Source organism: Monodon monoceros, unplaced genomic scaffold (assembly GCF_005190385.1).
Source record: "Monodon monoceros isolate NGI ecotype Baffin Bay Population unplaced genomic scaffold, NGI_Narwhal_1 Super_Scaffold_22, whole genome shotgun sequence".
Lineage (NCBI taxonomy): Eukaryota > Metazoa > Chordata > Mammalia > Artiodactyla > Monodontidae > Monodon > Monodon monoceros.
In genome coordinates, this window is record NW_021703779.1 from 16271875 (window position 1) to 16286668 (window position 14794).

The 14794-nt window shown below is 43.5% G+C and overlaps 1 protein-coding gene across 4 annotated transcripts in view; it reads right to left on the reverse strand.

Moving 5' to 3' along the window:
* The window catches only part of PHKA2 (phosphorylase kinase regulatory subunit alpha 2), an 81788-nt gene that overhangs the window by 35938 nt on the left and 31056 nt on the right, over positions 1–14794 (reverse strand). For all 4 annotated transcript variants that reach the window (XR_003796345.1, XM_029240346.1, XM_029240348.1 and 1 more), the window contains exons 3-10: positions 13116–13163; positions 12017–12185; positions 9493–9575; positions 7294–7374; positions 6070–6168; positions 4140–4286; positions 2598–2651; positions 1851–1973 (exon numbers count right to left, since the gene is read on the reverse strand). Coding sequence is in view for 3 of the 4 variants with exons in the window: in XM_029240346.1 (XP_029096179.1) it covers positions 1851–1973; positions 2598–2651; positions 4140–4286; positions 6070–6168; positions 7294–7374; positions 9493–9575; positions 12017–12185; positions 13116–13163 (804 nt within the window). In the remaining variant the exon portion in view is untranslated. The remainder of the gene's footprint in view (positions 1–1850; positions 1974–2597; positions 2652–4139; positions 4287–6069; positions 6169–7293; positions 7375–9492; positions 9576–12016; positions 12186–13115; positions 13164–14794) is intronic.

A 14794-nucleotide genomic window follows, 5' to 3' on the forward strand; every position in this document is an offset into this window, starting at 1 on the left:
GTCACCTGTTTTACCCTAAGCCGAAATTTGGTCCTCTCCTTGTGTCCTCAGATTAAAAAAAAAAAATGACCCTGGCATCTACCCTTGTCAAGGCTCTACATGCCCAGGATATTACAGAAACCATACTTACTTTTCCCAGCCTGTGTCCCTTCCACATTTAATATCTAATTGTTTCAGCCAAACTGATAATGATCAAGACACTCCAATATGGAAAAAGGTAAGACACTTGATCCCTGCCTTATCCTATATAAAATCCCTAAAAATAAGAGCCTAAGTTTTAACAATGTGTGGCATTCTATGTGCCCCCTCAGGCTACATCTCTGTCTATGGTTTACCCATCTTGGGCCTATGGATGCCTTGACAGCTGGCACATAGGTGGTATTTGTTTACTGGGATCAAAATGTTAACTTGAAACTGGGAACAAGTGAATATTTTCAAATGAGTGCTGAACAGTTTCATTTCACAAGCCCTAGTTGGGTCTATGCCCCTTATCGGCAGGAAGTATCCAGAGTGGTAATCTCCCTTCTTCCCTTAAGATGGAGGAATGATCAAAAGATAGGGTGGGGCTTCCCTGGTGGCGCAGTGGTTGAGAGTCCGCCTGCCGATGCAGGGGACATGGGTTCATGCCCCGGTCCGGGAGGATCCCACATGCCGCGGAGCGGCTGGGCCCATGAGCCACGGCCGCTGGGCCTGCGTGTCCGGAGCCTGTGCTCCGCAACGGGAGAGGCCACGACGGTGAAAGGCCCGCGTACCGCAAAAAAAAAAAAAAAAAAAAAGATGGGGGCACTGAAACCAAGCGTAATCATTAGTCAAATCCATTTTACCTGTAACCTGCCTTCACTAATCAAAGTCCTTTTAAGACTTGCAAGTCCTCCAAGCAGCACTTTGCCTGAATAATATGATGTTTGCCCGAGTTGTTGTCTAGGAACTTGGAGTCAGCTGTGTCTGGTTCCAACTGAGCTGGTTAAGACTGGTTAGGACCACTGACCCTCCAACTGGGCATGCCCAAGTGTCTGCTGACCTTTTGGCATCAGAGGGCTGAAAACTCCACCCTCAGAGCACGCTAAGCACCTCCATTTTGGAACATGCAGAGCCCTGTAGCCTAGTTACACTTGGGCAGAATGACAATTACTGCACCTTTTTCCAATCACCTTTCCCCAGCCTCAGACCACCCTGCTGCTTTATTCTTTATCCCATAAATACACCGAGCCCCTTGCCTTCGCTCAGGTAGACCTGAGACTTTCTCCTTGCATGACTGCCTTGCGAATAAACCCTCTTTTTGCTGCAAACCTCGGCATCTCAGCGTTTTGGCTTGCTTGCTGCTCTCTGGCAAAACAAACCTGGTTTGGCAACAATAGCCCTTAAACAACAGAATGCAACAGATGTGACACTTTGCCAGTTCCAGGCCTAAACCTTAAGAAAGCTTGGCAGCTTCTGCTTTCGCATTCTGGGAGAAGATGACCACCATGTAAAAAGCTTAACTGTCCAGAGACTGCAATACTGTAAGAAGCTCAAGCTAGCTACGTGGAGAACTAAGGTCTGGGCCACAAGCTGCCAACCACGTGAGGGAGGCCATCTCGGATGTAGATCCTCCAGCCCCACTGAACCATCCCAGGTGACACTAGGTGAAGCAGAGAAAACCTGTCCCTGCTGAGCCTTGCCCCAATTGCAGAATAATAAGCAAACAAAACAGTTGTTGTTTTAATTCACTAAGTTTTAGGAAAGTTAAGCAGTGACAGATAACTGACACAGTGCCCTGAACTCCTGCATAACCCTATGTTCTAATAGTAATCAGCACACCAGTGGAATGAAAATGCTGATTACCAACACAACATCCAGCATTTTCTCACCTGAACAGCATCACCGTTGAAGACCCCATCTATTATGAAATAAGTCCAGAACACAGGCCATTCACATTCAATGTTTTCAAAGAGCTTGAGTTCAGCAGGGTCATAATGCAATCGGTTTGGGTCCTGGAACCAAACAGGTAAACCCTCTAAAAGGTAATGTCAGATTACATACATAATACCATTGTACCTCACTGGGTGTCCCTTGCTTTCTGATTCAATGCAGCTTTGAGGCTGGCATAATTAGGATTCTGCTATAATGGGGAGATGCTATTTTTGGCAGTTTTCCATGGTAACATTTCAGAAAAGTAAATCAAATGTACACAACACTCCTGGGTAGTTTATTATTTAAAGCTTACTATATCTCTATAACAAATAAATAGCAATTTGCCTCTCACAGTGCTGGGCAGACTATCTGTTTTATTGATATCATTATATCAGTCACTATGGCAAAGGAACCCAAGGAGGCCACAGGTAGCCTTTTAAAAAAACGTGTGAGCCACAGAACTGTTTGTCCTTGTCTAAAAGCTGGTTTTAAACCACCAGCTTGCTGTCCTCCAGATGATCTTACTATTCTATTGCCTAACTCCAGCTTGCTGACTCCAAAATTAAGACTTGCTTCCAATATTCCAACATGTAAGTTTTATATTCCAACATGTAAATTTTATAATCAACAGAGGGAGAACACCACAGTGGCAACTTAGATATGAAGCAGTTAAGGAATCAGAAGAAACAATCTTTAAATACAACCTCTCTTGGGGTTTTATAGCCATCTCGAAGGAAGCGACAGCATCCATAACGCCCCTAAGAAGATAAAGAAAAAAGATGCATTTGATGAAACAGAATTTCTTTGCCTCTTTGATTCAAGTCAGCCCTTCACCCCCTTTCCCATGAACCTTTTAGTAACAAAATGGGTACCAAATGCTCTTTGCTATCAGTACAAAAACTTATTTTTAAGTAATAAGCAAAGTAAATTCAGGTTTGATCAGTGCTTGGAAGGGAATGCCAAAACCTTCCATTAGAGTGGCAGTCAGGGCTGAGAGATTAATTACCGATAGTTCACTGAATGACCATTCTTTCATTCTGATTTGCTGTATCGTGCAAAGATGCAAAGGGGCCCTTACTACTTGGAGAAGCCACCAAGGCAGATACGTGGATTGACTGGACTGCTTCTACTGGAAAGACTGGAAAGCCACAGGACATTCCAGACTCCTCGCAGTTAGGCTCCGGATGCAAAGAAGCCTGCACCTGGCAAGAAGTAGGTGAGGGAGGTGGCAGGGCTCCCTGTGGCTTAGGGCCATCGCTGCTGGTTTTCCTGCTGCAGGCTCCAGTGTTCCTCTCCAGCTTCTTGGGGGTCAGGAAAGAAGGACAGTGGCAGTGCTCTCTGAATCTGCCTCCCTAATCCCTGGATTGCAGTTTTGGGTGTCCACTGCCCAATTTATTAAGTAAGTGGCACTGCTCTAGCACTGGCCATGGAGGCAGGCACGCTCCTAGTGGCCAGCCCTGTAGTGTTCGGGGCATCCTGGGAGGCCCGGTCTTGAACTGCTCCCCTTGAAACGCTTCATTCCCTATATTAATTCCCTGCCTACTTCCACAAACTAAAGAGGTTCTGTTTTCTCCACTGGCCCCTAACTGAGACAGTGCCTTCTTTTGGGGATATGGTTGGAGACCCTTTACCCCTTTGTTTCCAAAGGCTAAAAGCATTTTTCACCAAATCTAAGTAGGATCATCAAATGCAGATTTCAGTTTAGGAAACTTACATTCTTCAATCATTTTACTGATAACTTCAGTTGGCTGGAGTACTGAATAACCTTCTCAGTTTGGTGTAATGTGTCATAGTTGCTGCATTTCACCTCGGAGCGGGGATTTTTTTTAACCTCAATTTAACTTTGGGGTCTCCAAGTCCCCAGAAATTGTGTGTAAAGTTTCAGGATACTGGGACATGTACATTTTTTTCTGGTGGGGACTTTACCTTTCAAGAGATTCTTAAAAGAGTCTGTCTGGGATCTCTAAAGGGTTAAGAAGCTCTGCCTTAGAAGTACAGGAGTGATACGAATTGGGGTTTAAAGGTGCCAGCTTGAATTGAAGCTCTGCTACTTAGAAAGAGAACTAAGGCATTGATCACTCCAAGACTTATCCAGACTCAGCTTTGGAAACCTCAATCATGAGTCAACTTAGATACTGAGCAACTGATCTCATGGAGAACCGAGGCCTGGGTGAGCTGCTCCACGTCACTGTCTGAAAGGGGCACTTAACACAGGGCAGAAGGGCACCAGTGTGACCAATGCTTACCTGGAGCTTGGAAATAATTTCATTTTTGGTCACATTCACAAGGTTCACATCTTCCACTGCAAAGGCCGGGAAAGAAATAATGGAAAGAAGCCCAGCATCAATCTCTTTAGATGTCGATGCTCTTGGCAGCATGGAGAACAGAATAGACTGAACGAAAAACAAACAGGTGGCTTTAACCTCGGAAGCACTAATAGTTACATACAGTATCTAGAAACGACGACTTTACCCCAAGGGAACATTTGAATGAGTTTGCCAATTTTGAGCAGAGCTTTTTCCTACCAACATGGCCCCTGCTGGGCGACCTCGCCAATGCTTCCTGCTCCTTGCAGGAGAAAAGGGGTCTGGGGAGAGCAGTAGTATGCCTGGAGCCCATGCTGAGAACTGTTTGTCTCCCTTCCTTTCGTGCCTTCTGTTGACTTCACTGGGCCTTTAGGACATGCAGGGAAGGGGCTAAGGACTACCTTGTCAGTAGGCTAGCGTGTCCTGGCTGTGAAGATAAGAGACAGAGAAGAACACACATATGGGACCAGGCCAGAGAAATGTCTGGCTTCTGTGGAATGTGACCAGTTGGACTGGGTGACCCAGGAACTACTTAAAGGAGTCAAATTCAAAAGACCACATGAACAGGCAAAATGGTTTAGTCAAAACAGAATTAGTTTAGTCCTAGAAAGAATGGGTTACTTAGTGGCACTATAATATGGCCTCAATTATAAGGTGGTTGGATTAGGTACTGTAAACTAAAGGAAGGTGAAATTATAAAGAAAAGTTTGGGAAGGGAAGAGAGCTAACACTGAGATCTAACATGTACAGACATGGGACTAGACCCCTGCAAACATAAGCTTATTAAATCTTCTATATGAAGAAGGAATTCGAGAACTACGTCCAATTCACACGTGAGGACTCTGAGACACAGAGACTCATGCCTAAATGCACGCAGCCAGTCTGCGACAGAGCTAGGATTCTAACCCAGGTCCAGCTGGCTACAGAGCTCATGCAATCTCTACTAGGGACTACACATCTATTAAGATGCATACCAGCTTGACTTTATTAAACCACACCCAAAGAAATAGCAGACTCCCCATTAAGGACTATATAATGGAGGGAAATGGAAAGAGCTAGAAGGAGTTAAATATGGGGGGGAGCCCTTCAGCTTCAGAACAAAGCTTCATTTTCTATAGCCAAATGACCCCCAAGCCCAGTTCTTTAACTAGTCGCTCTCCCTCAGCTCTCTGCCTGAAACACACAGTCCCACCGGAAGCGCTCTGCTTACAGGTTTTATGTATCTCACTCCCACAGCCCTAGCACAGTGCCTGGCACGCAGTAAGCCCTCACTAAATAAGAGTTTGCTGATGTGTCAGCAACTGGTGACCTACTGTCTGCTAAATGGAGTCCCCTAATCTGCATCAAATCACACCTTTCTCTGACCGGTATTTCAGGGAGATTTTACTAATTTGCCATTTCTCCCATATCATCTCTCCTCCACCATCCATTCTGCCCATTCCCACTCCCTCCCCAAGTGAACTACTGCCTGCTAGTCATCCAATTTGGGGACCTCATGAAATAAACCTGAGAGAAAACCACCTACATGCTCAAAAAACATAAAACCAATTTTGCCTCCAACGAAACAAGGCTGCCTTGATTATTGACTCCATATACAACATCGTCACTGTGTCTTATGTTTGCACAGTACTTTCTGGTTTACAAAGTAGTACTCTGACAAACTAAGTTGATTTACTCTGATCCTTGTGACCACCCTGTGCAGCAGGAGGAGAAGGTCCCAGTATGCCCATTTTATGGATGAGGGAACTGAAACTCAAAGAAGCCAAGTCCCATCAAGCTAGGAAGGTGAGGATCTGAACTGGAGCCCAAGTCTTCCACTTCATGAGTCTCCTTCCCTACTCTCTGGAACGTGAGAGCCTTGAGCCATTACCTGGCAGTGTTCGACCTCATCGGGCAGAACGTGGATCACAGACTTGCGACCTCCATGGGCTCCAAAAAGGTCCAGTTCGTCAATTGCCTCTAGGGCTGCCTACAAGCACAGGTATGAATTACTTTTTCTTGCTAGTACACATACACTCCCACATCTGGGACCCCTTTTTCATTAAGCAATCTAGCATATATGTTTTCCCAAACGTGGTAAAACAAATCTTTAAAATCCACTAAAGTGTCTTATACTCGTGTTCTATCCTTATTTTCAGTGGATAAGAGCTTTCCTGTGTTTTGCTGCTCACTGCAGGAACAAGAAAGAGAAAATAGAAAACCATTTCCCAAAATGAAATTACTATTCTACCCAATAATGAAACATTAACAACACAGCTTTGTGTGTGTAAGGGGTGGAGGGCTAAATTCATGGGCGGCTTTTCTTTCACCTATTTTAGCGGTTGACTTCTAACATTAGCATATTTGGCACTTAAAAATGTTAACTTCTTTTAGTATTAAGTATGTTTTCTGTCAGTTGACCTTAACAGAGCAAATTTATTGTTGCTTTAAAAATTCTAGTTCTGGAGTCTTTATTCTGTCTAAAATTATGCTTCAGTCTTGAGGAAGAGGGGAGGGAGGAGGCATGCTAAATGTCTAGGGCAAGACATGTCAACTGGTGGCCAGCGGGCTGAATCTGCCCTACAGGCATGTTTTGTTTGGCCTGAGGAAGTTTTTAAAATGATTTTGAATTAGAATACCTACAGAGAAAGTTTGCAGCGTCCTCAATACCCCCTGATATTTTTCTATCTGGCCGGCTTCACTTGTTTATATTACTCGTCTGACCTGACCCTGTAGACTTTTAAACTTGTGAGCCCTGTCCTACAAAGTGGTCATATTCTTCAGCCCCCCTTTATGACCCAGAAAAGAAGACTGGACATCACACATCCAGCTTCTTCGACAACAGCAAGAGCTTAGATGTGTGGGTGATAACAACGGATAGTAAGGAGGGAATGCACTTATTTTCAGGTACACGCAGATTTTGGTGTAAGAAACCTACATTTTTTTTACCTATAATTTCAGTTGGCTGGGGTACATGTGCCACTTGAATTCCATACTTGCTGCTGACTTTTGAAAAATATGCTAATCAGATCAAATCCAAACCCCTAACGATGAGAACCAAACCAAAGCAGTTACAGACGCACAGAAGGAAGAACAAACAGGACGAGACTGTCACCTTGGCCATTCCTACAGAGCTTGCATTCAGTTCTGGAATGCCCTGATTGGTCTTATCTCCACGTTCCCACATTCCATAATCCTGCGGGAGAAAAAGGGAAAAAGAGGTATATGAAAAGTGCTATGGAAAAATGATTCGTTCACGTCACTGAAGGCATAAAGAAACATGAATATCTCTTCTCGAAGGCTACTAAATTCATGGCTTTACATATTCGAGCTGCGTTCTTTCTCGATTTCAGTTCATTTGACCTCTGGGTAGACTTTTGGAAGTAAATACTCAAGTGGAACAAAAATGCATACAAAGACACTCTCAATTTTCTTATTTCTAAAGTTAGTAATTTGTAAGAAACTCTTGATTTGTAGAGACCAGAACATTTTATCTTAAAATAAAAGGCTGCCCTTTACTTATCTAATACGTTTGAACTTGTATTAAATTGTAAGATGGAATAAAGAAACTTTAACAAATGGGTTATAACTAGGTGAAGCCAACCAAACCATTTAAAATAATTTAATACCTACTTTTAACATTACCTCTTGGGAAAAAAATGCTCAGCAACTAACAGAAGCCAAAGTCAAAACTGAGGCTCAGAATACTGGACTTTCCTGGTATTTTGAAACAAATTAATAGGAACTGGCTTAGAACACCCCGTCCACATAGACGACTTGATACATGCATACCTAACTTTTATAGTTGATATTTTCACTGAAGAAACCCAAGCACTGGATACCGTTTTGAAATAATGCTATATGCACTACTGAAAGGCTGCAACCCAAGAAGAACAGGACCAATGCCAAAATTTTGGCATTTATTATTACAGAGAAAGATGAACATTTTCAAAATGAGCTCACTCTCCAGCATAAGAGTCTAAAATGAAGACCTGTTTATTCCCTAGTGGATCACGTTCAAATCTCTCTCTCTGTATGGCGATACCTCTATTATCCAGCCCCACCTCCTGCACGTCCACAAGCTGACTTTACTTTCTACTATTCTTAAGTACTCAGCTTTCACCCTAAGAATACTCCTTCACTCTGCACCCCCTTTCCCCAAGCTGTTCCCATGCTCACAGCCTGTTCCTGCCTCTGTTATTGTTCCTGCTACTCCCACACCCTTTTCCCTCCCTTCTGCCAATCTAAACCCTACTCATCCACCAAGGTCCAACTAAAGTCCCGCCCTTTCCACAAAGACTTCCCAAGTTTCTTTAGACCAGGGTTTGTCAACCTCAGCACCACTGACATTTGGAGCTTGATCATTCTCTGTCGTGTGGAGCTGTCCTGTGCACTGCAGTATGTTCAGCAGAATCGCTGGCCTCTACCCACTGGATGTCAGTAGCATTCTCCCCAGAGTGACAGCCAAAAACGTCTCCAGACATTGCCAAATGTCCCCTGGGAGGGGAAGACTGCCCGTGGTTGAGAATCGCCACTTTAGACCTGGGGTCAGCAAACTACGGCCCTTGGACCAAAACAGTTTGCCACCTGTTTTTTGTAAATAAAGTCTATTTGGGACACAGCCACGTTCACGAGTTCACGAGTTGCCTATGGCTGCTTTTGTGGTACAATGGCAGAGTTGAGTAGCAGCAACAGAGACTGCAGAGCTGAAAAAATTTACTCTCTGGCCCTTTACAGAAAAAGTTTGCTGATCCTTGCTTTAATGGCTTTTTAGAAAAAAAGAAAAAAAAAAACAAACTACCCTTTCCTTACTGCTCTTATGGTCAGCTTTGCAGTTTAGCTGTTCTCTACAAGTGTCAGGCTCCACTCTCTGTAGCAGACAAAAGCCTGGAGGAACTGAGTTTCTACATATTTACACCCGCACACACCTGGCCCAGGGCACACATCTGGCTCCAGCCTCCTACCTCTGGGCTGCCTGGGGTGATCCCCACGGCACCTCAGCTCCTGCGGTGTTGCCCTTCATCCTGATTCAGGCTGGCCTGTGCATGTGCCACAGGACATTTTAGAGTCTTATTTAAAATAAGCGTGATGGATTCAAACAGAGCATGTGGCACATTCCAAAAACAGAAGCTCCCCAACTGAGCTCCTGGACAGAAACGTGCACTTTGTGTGCAGAGGTGACGTAATCTTATAGCTCTAATCTTGCTAACTTCTGGTTAGCCCCAAACAGCCTGGCCCTCAAAGAGCTGTATGATTTTTATTCTTTTTGACACTGGGACACCTGAAAAAAAAAAACACTGGGTTTGACACTTACAGCGACTTTATGTGCAGCTTCTATATAAAAAACAAGATTCTGTATGAAGGCCACCTCGTCAAGAGTGAAAATAATACGTAAGCCTAGTAAAGAAAAACAAACAATGGAGTTAACGGAATTATGTTGTGAAGAGAGAGCTGCCAATTACAAATTACAAATATTACACTAGGAAATAAATCCTTTTACCCTCATTTTCATTTTTCTTACTAGGGCATCAAAAATTAAGTATGAAGTAAACTGTAACAGTTAATGTCTAATCTCGGAAGGAAGGAAGGAAGGATGGGGGGAGGGAAGGGAGGAAGGAAAGAATGGCTCCACTTTTGTGTGTGTGCCTAGGAGTAGAAAGGATCGAAAGAGAAGATGTGGGGCTTTCGGGTATGTGTTGGATTTGTGCAGAGAAGATTCCACAAAGCAAGCATTTTAGCCCAGAGCAACCACTGTCTTATCTTTGAGTGAGCCAAAGGGCGGGTACTTTTCCCCAATGGCAGATGGGGAAAGTAGAGCCCTCAACTACAGGAGATGGCTTTTCACCTCATAGATCTGCCCAGGTGGCTACATCAACGTGTTAAAGCAGGCAGTGACCAGGAGAGCTGGTTTTTTGCTTGGGTCCTTGAATGTATAACTGGTTATGACAAATACATGTTTTTATTTATTTTTTGGTTCTCCTGTTGGATTTTTAAAATTTTTATTTTATATTGGAGTATAGTTGATTAACAATGTTGTGTTAGTTTCAGGTGTACAGCAAAGTGATTCAGTTATACATATACACCTATCTATTCTTTTTCAAATTCTTTTCCCATTTAGGTTATTACAGAATACTGAGCAGAGTTCCAACATGTATTTTTATTTTTTAAATTTATTTATTTTTGGCTGAGCTGGATCTTTGTTGCTGCACGCGGGCTTTCTCTAGTTGCAGTACGCGGGCTTTCTCTAGTTGCAGTGAGCGGGGGCTACCCTTTGTTGCGGTGCACGGGCTTCTCATTGCGGTGGCTTCTCTTGCTGCGGAGCATGGGCTCAGGTACATGGGCTCAGCTGCTGTGGCTCGCAGGCCCTAGAGAGCAGGCTCAGTAGTTGTGGAGCACAGGCTTAGTTGCTCTGCGGCATGTGGGATCTTCCTGGACCAGGGCTCGAACCCGTGGCCCCTGCATTAGCAGGCGGATCCTTAACCACTGTGCCACCAGGGAAGCCCCCAACATGTATTTTTAAAGTATGAATTCTTGAAGCTGGTATGGGTATGGTAAGATATGCACCCTTAACATCACTGGGGGAAGTTTAACTAGTAAACTGCTCTGAAAACAATTTAGCAATAAGTATGAGTAGCCTTTGAATGATATCTAACTACAGGAAGGAAGCAAATAGAGATGGGGGTCAAAGTTGGTATTGCAACATAGTTATAATAGCAAAAAAAAAAAAAGAATAAAGGAATAGTTAAACTAATTATGGAATATCCACTGACAAAGTCATTAAAATTATGTTTATAAACAGCTTGTAATATCAAGGGGCAAATGGTTAAGTTATAATGCTATGTAATAAAAAGACTATATTTATGCATATAGTATGACCTTAAGTATGTTTTTAAAATGCATAGAAAAAAAAAACTTGGAGGAGACACATTCGAATGAAAGTTGGCAGTGATATTTTTTTTCTATGTATTTCATTATATTTTCCAAAATATCTACAGTGAGCTCATGTTAACTTTCATAACCAAAACATATTTTTTAAAGTGCCTGGTTTATTCACGAAGCCATAACAGTATTATTTACTGACTTCTCCTATTTTTAGAGTTTCACATTTGCAGCCTGAAATAAATGGGAAGCCTCTAACTCAGGAGTGTGAATTTAGGGGACTGGAGATAAGAACTCTGAGACACAGCAGCTAAGTGACCTAACTTGAGGCTATTTGGTGCACAGAGCGGGGCAGCAGCTTGGAGCTTGGGAGGCCTGGTGTCCAGGCCTCCATGAAAGCCAACAGCTAGGGCTTCAACGAGAACAATGCTCACAACCCAGGAGTTTTTGGCCCACTCACAGCATGGGTGCTATGGACTGAAAGACAACTCTGGGCAAACTGCTGACTTCTAGAAATTATGTTGTTTGTTTATAATTTGGATAAACGAGGGTGTGTCTAAAGAGGGTGACAGGGTAGTGAGAGGAAGAGCTGAAGGGCCTGCTACTCCTGGAGAAGAAAACTCTAAAATGGAGCATGACACCGTCTGCAGATATTTGAACTGTTGAACGTAGATCTGACCTAGGTTGGTCCAATAATTAGGCGACAGAGACAGCAAGGAAGCTTTGGGACCAACCAGTGAGATGCTGACAGAGCTGGCGCAACAGCCCTCGTCCTGCAAGGGTTCAGGAGGCTGACTGTCAACAGAGCCACAGAGTAGCGCACATAATGCAACGCAAAAAGAAGCATGCTTTTTCTTTACAGAAATAGCTTATTTTGAATACTGATCAATGCCTGCCCCTCCCCGCCCCCTTCTGGATTGTCACTCCCAGTACAATGAGGTCAATCAGCCCTGGCTCACCGGAGGCAGTCATCTGGGCCAGAAACAGGAGGAAGAGGGAGGTGGCATCCACCTGGAGGTGGCCCCACTGGTCGTCGCCCACCACGGTGCTGCAGGTGGCGGTGTCGTACTTGGCATGCAGGCTGTCCTTGGTACTCTGAGTGTGCTTGAACCTCTCCACTTTATTCACCTGAGAAAGCAAGTCGGCTGCTCGCAACTAAGGGGTTCATGGCTGGCAAAGGTCAATCTCTTGGATCTAGACCTTTTATCTGTTACCTCTGGGAGCCAGTGGGATGGAAGGCAGGGGATGGATGTTCACTAGTGAGCACCACACAGAGAGGCTGTGCGGGGGACTCTTCCTGCCCATCACCAGAAATGTCTGAGCCCAGCGCCATTTTAACAAGTTCTGCAGGGCTGAGGGGTCAAGCCGCAGGGTTTCCTTGTCTGATATCTCCAGCATGAGCTGTGACACACAGTAGGAACTCAATGAGAGGGAGGGAGGAGGGGAGGGAGAGGAACCTCCTCTTCCTCTTTAAATTTCCAATCTTGTTTCCTTATGTTGAAAGGGAAAGAGCAATGTCGTCTTTGAAGACTAATGAGGCACGTGCCGATTAAGGGTCGGGACTGTATCATATTTATCTTGGGATCTGTGTAGATCTTAGTATGATGTTCTGTATACAATACATGCTCAACAAATTGTTTTATTTACCCCTCACTGAAAATATCAATAATATTAATGTCAAGTTTTAAAAACTCAAGCATTTCAACTCAAAAGAAACCCTTTTATAAACTCAACAGAATAAACAACAGTACATGGCTTTCTAGGAGTGGCTTTTAAAAACAACATTTTCTTCCCTGTTTAAAAAAAAAAGGGCACATTCTCCTTTTACACAAGTTAACTCTTGAAAAGAGATTCTGAGAAAGTATTCTTTGACTCTGGTTCTATAGCATAATAAAATCATTGAAGATAATTTTAAAAGGAGAAAGTAAGCAAAATATTTTCAATTTCTCTTCATCTTGAGAAAAAAAGTTCAAAACACTTTAAGAGTGTTAGTTGTCACCATGAATATGAAGTGCCCACTCAGATGACCCAAAAATACATCTGTCGTTTTCCACTTACCTGTCTCATCATGCACTGGAGAAGACCCCGCATCAGTTTCACCACGTTCTACGGACATAAAATGGAATCAGTAATAAGGCCAGCTTCCCTGCTCCATGAAAACAACCTCCTCACCACATGGCTGGTAAGCCAGTGCTGCCTGGAGCCTTCCCCGAGAAGGCATATACATGCATTCTGATTGTTTAGGTTATTTCTATCCACTGCATCACAAAGAAATTCTTGACGAAGTGACTTATCTCAAATAAAGGAACTGGACCAGATGGCACCTCCTGGCACTGAAATCCAGTGACTCCTGCTTTTAGCAAGACAATTTTTATAAGCCTAGTACCCTGGAGCTTTATATCACAATTCTTAGTAATTTATTTTTGTTATACTAAGGATGAATTAAGTCCACCACCATGCCTGCCCCAAAATAATGATGCTTTGCCAAAATAGCCATTTGTGACACCATTACTGGACCACTGAGTAAAGTTCTTACAAAATGCAAGTAGCTGCCAACGTTTCTTAATAATATGTATTATTATTATAAATAATATCAATACCACTATGATAATCAGACGTTCTGTCCTGGTATTGTACAAAACTCTTTACCTGGATTCCCACTAATTCTTGCAACACCCTTATGAGGTGGGTGTTATTATTTTCCCACTTTATAGATGAGGAACCTGAGGCTGATGAAGCAACATTGCTCAAGTCTCTCCGCTGAAAGGAGGGGGAGCAAGGACAAAGCCCAGGCCCTCCGACTCCAGAGTTTGAGCTCCTAGTCAATACATTGTGTTGCCTCCCACTTGCTCCACAATTCAGGCCCACTGAAAGACTGGTCTTAATATGTCCTATTAAAAACTCTATACAACTACTTCACAAGTGGCTGGAGAATGGGATATTTTTAGGTCAAAGTAGCCTGGCTGAAAGAAGTTCCCACCCAGGGCCATCAGCGTCTCCTCTCTTATAGAATGCACATGGTTTGCAGGGGAAGACATAGTGAAGGGCCACGAAAGTTAATTGCCAAAGTCTGAAATGGATCACCCTTTAGATTCTTCCATCTCTAAAATCCTAGGAGTCTAGAGTATAATCTCACTTTATGTCATAAACTCTTTTGATGCAGAAAATATTACCTCATAATTAAAAGGTATAATTAACACTGTTATAATTAACATTTCCTACGGTGTTCAGCGTAAACATTTGCCAATCGACTTCCCCTCAAATAAAGAAAAGTTATTTTCCATTGTGAAGAAGCACAGTGGTTCCCAACTGGTGGTGACATTACCATCCCTGGGGATGGGGGAGCATCTGGAAATGTGGGGTGGAGGCATTTTTATTGTCACCATGATGGGGGTGGGAGCTACAGCCTTTAGTGAGTAAGGACTAAGGACACTATATGTCCTGCAACTCATGGGACAGTCTTACACAATAACAACTGTACTGCCTAAGCCCCAAATGCAATAGTGTCCCTGTTGAGGATCATTGGAAGATCCCGTGTTATTTTCCATAATCAAGGGAGATGTCTTCTTTAGTTATTAACCACACTCAACAAATCAAACAGTGTGGCCTATTTGTGCCTCTCTATCGTCAGTCACAGATCGGCAAATCTAGTCTACTGTAACCCCAGAAACTGCTTACAGAGGAGAGGCAGTGTGTGTGTGTGTGTGTGTGTGTGTGTGTGTGTGTGTGTGTGTGTG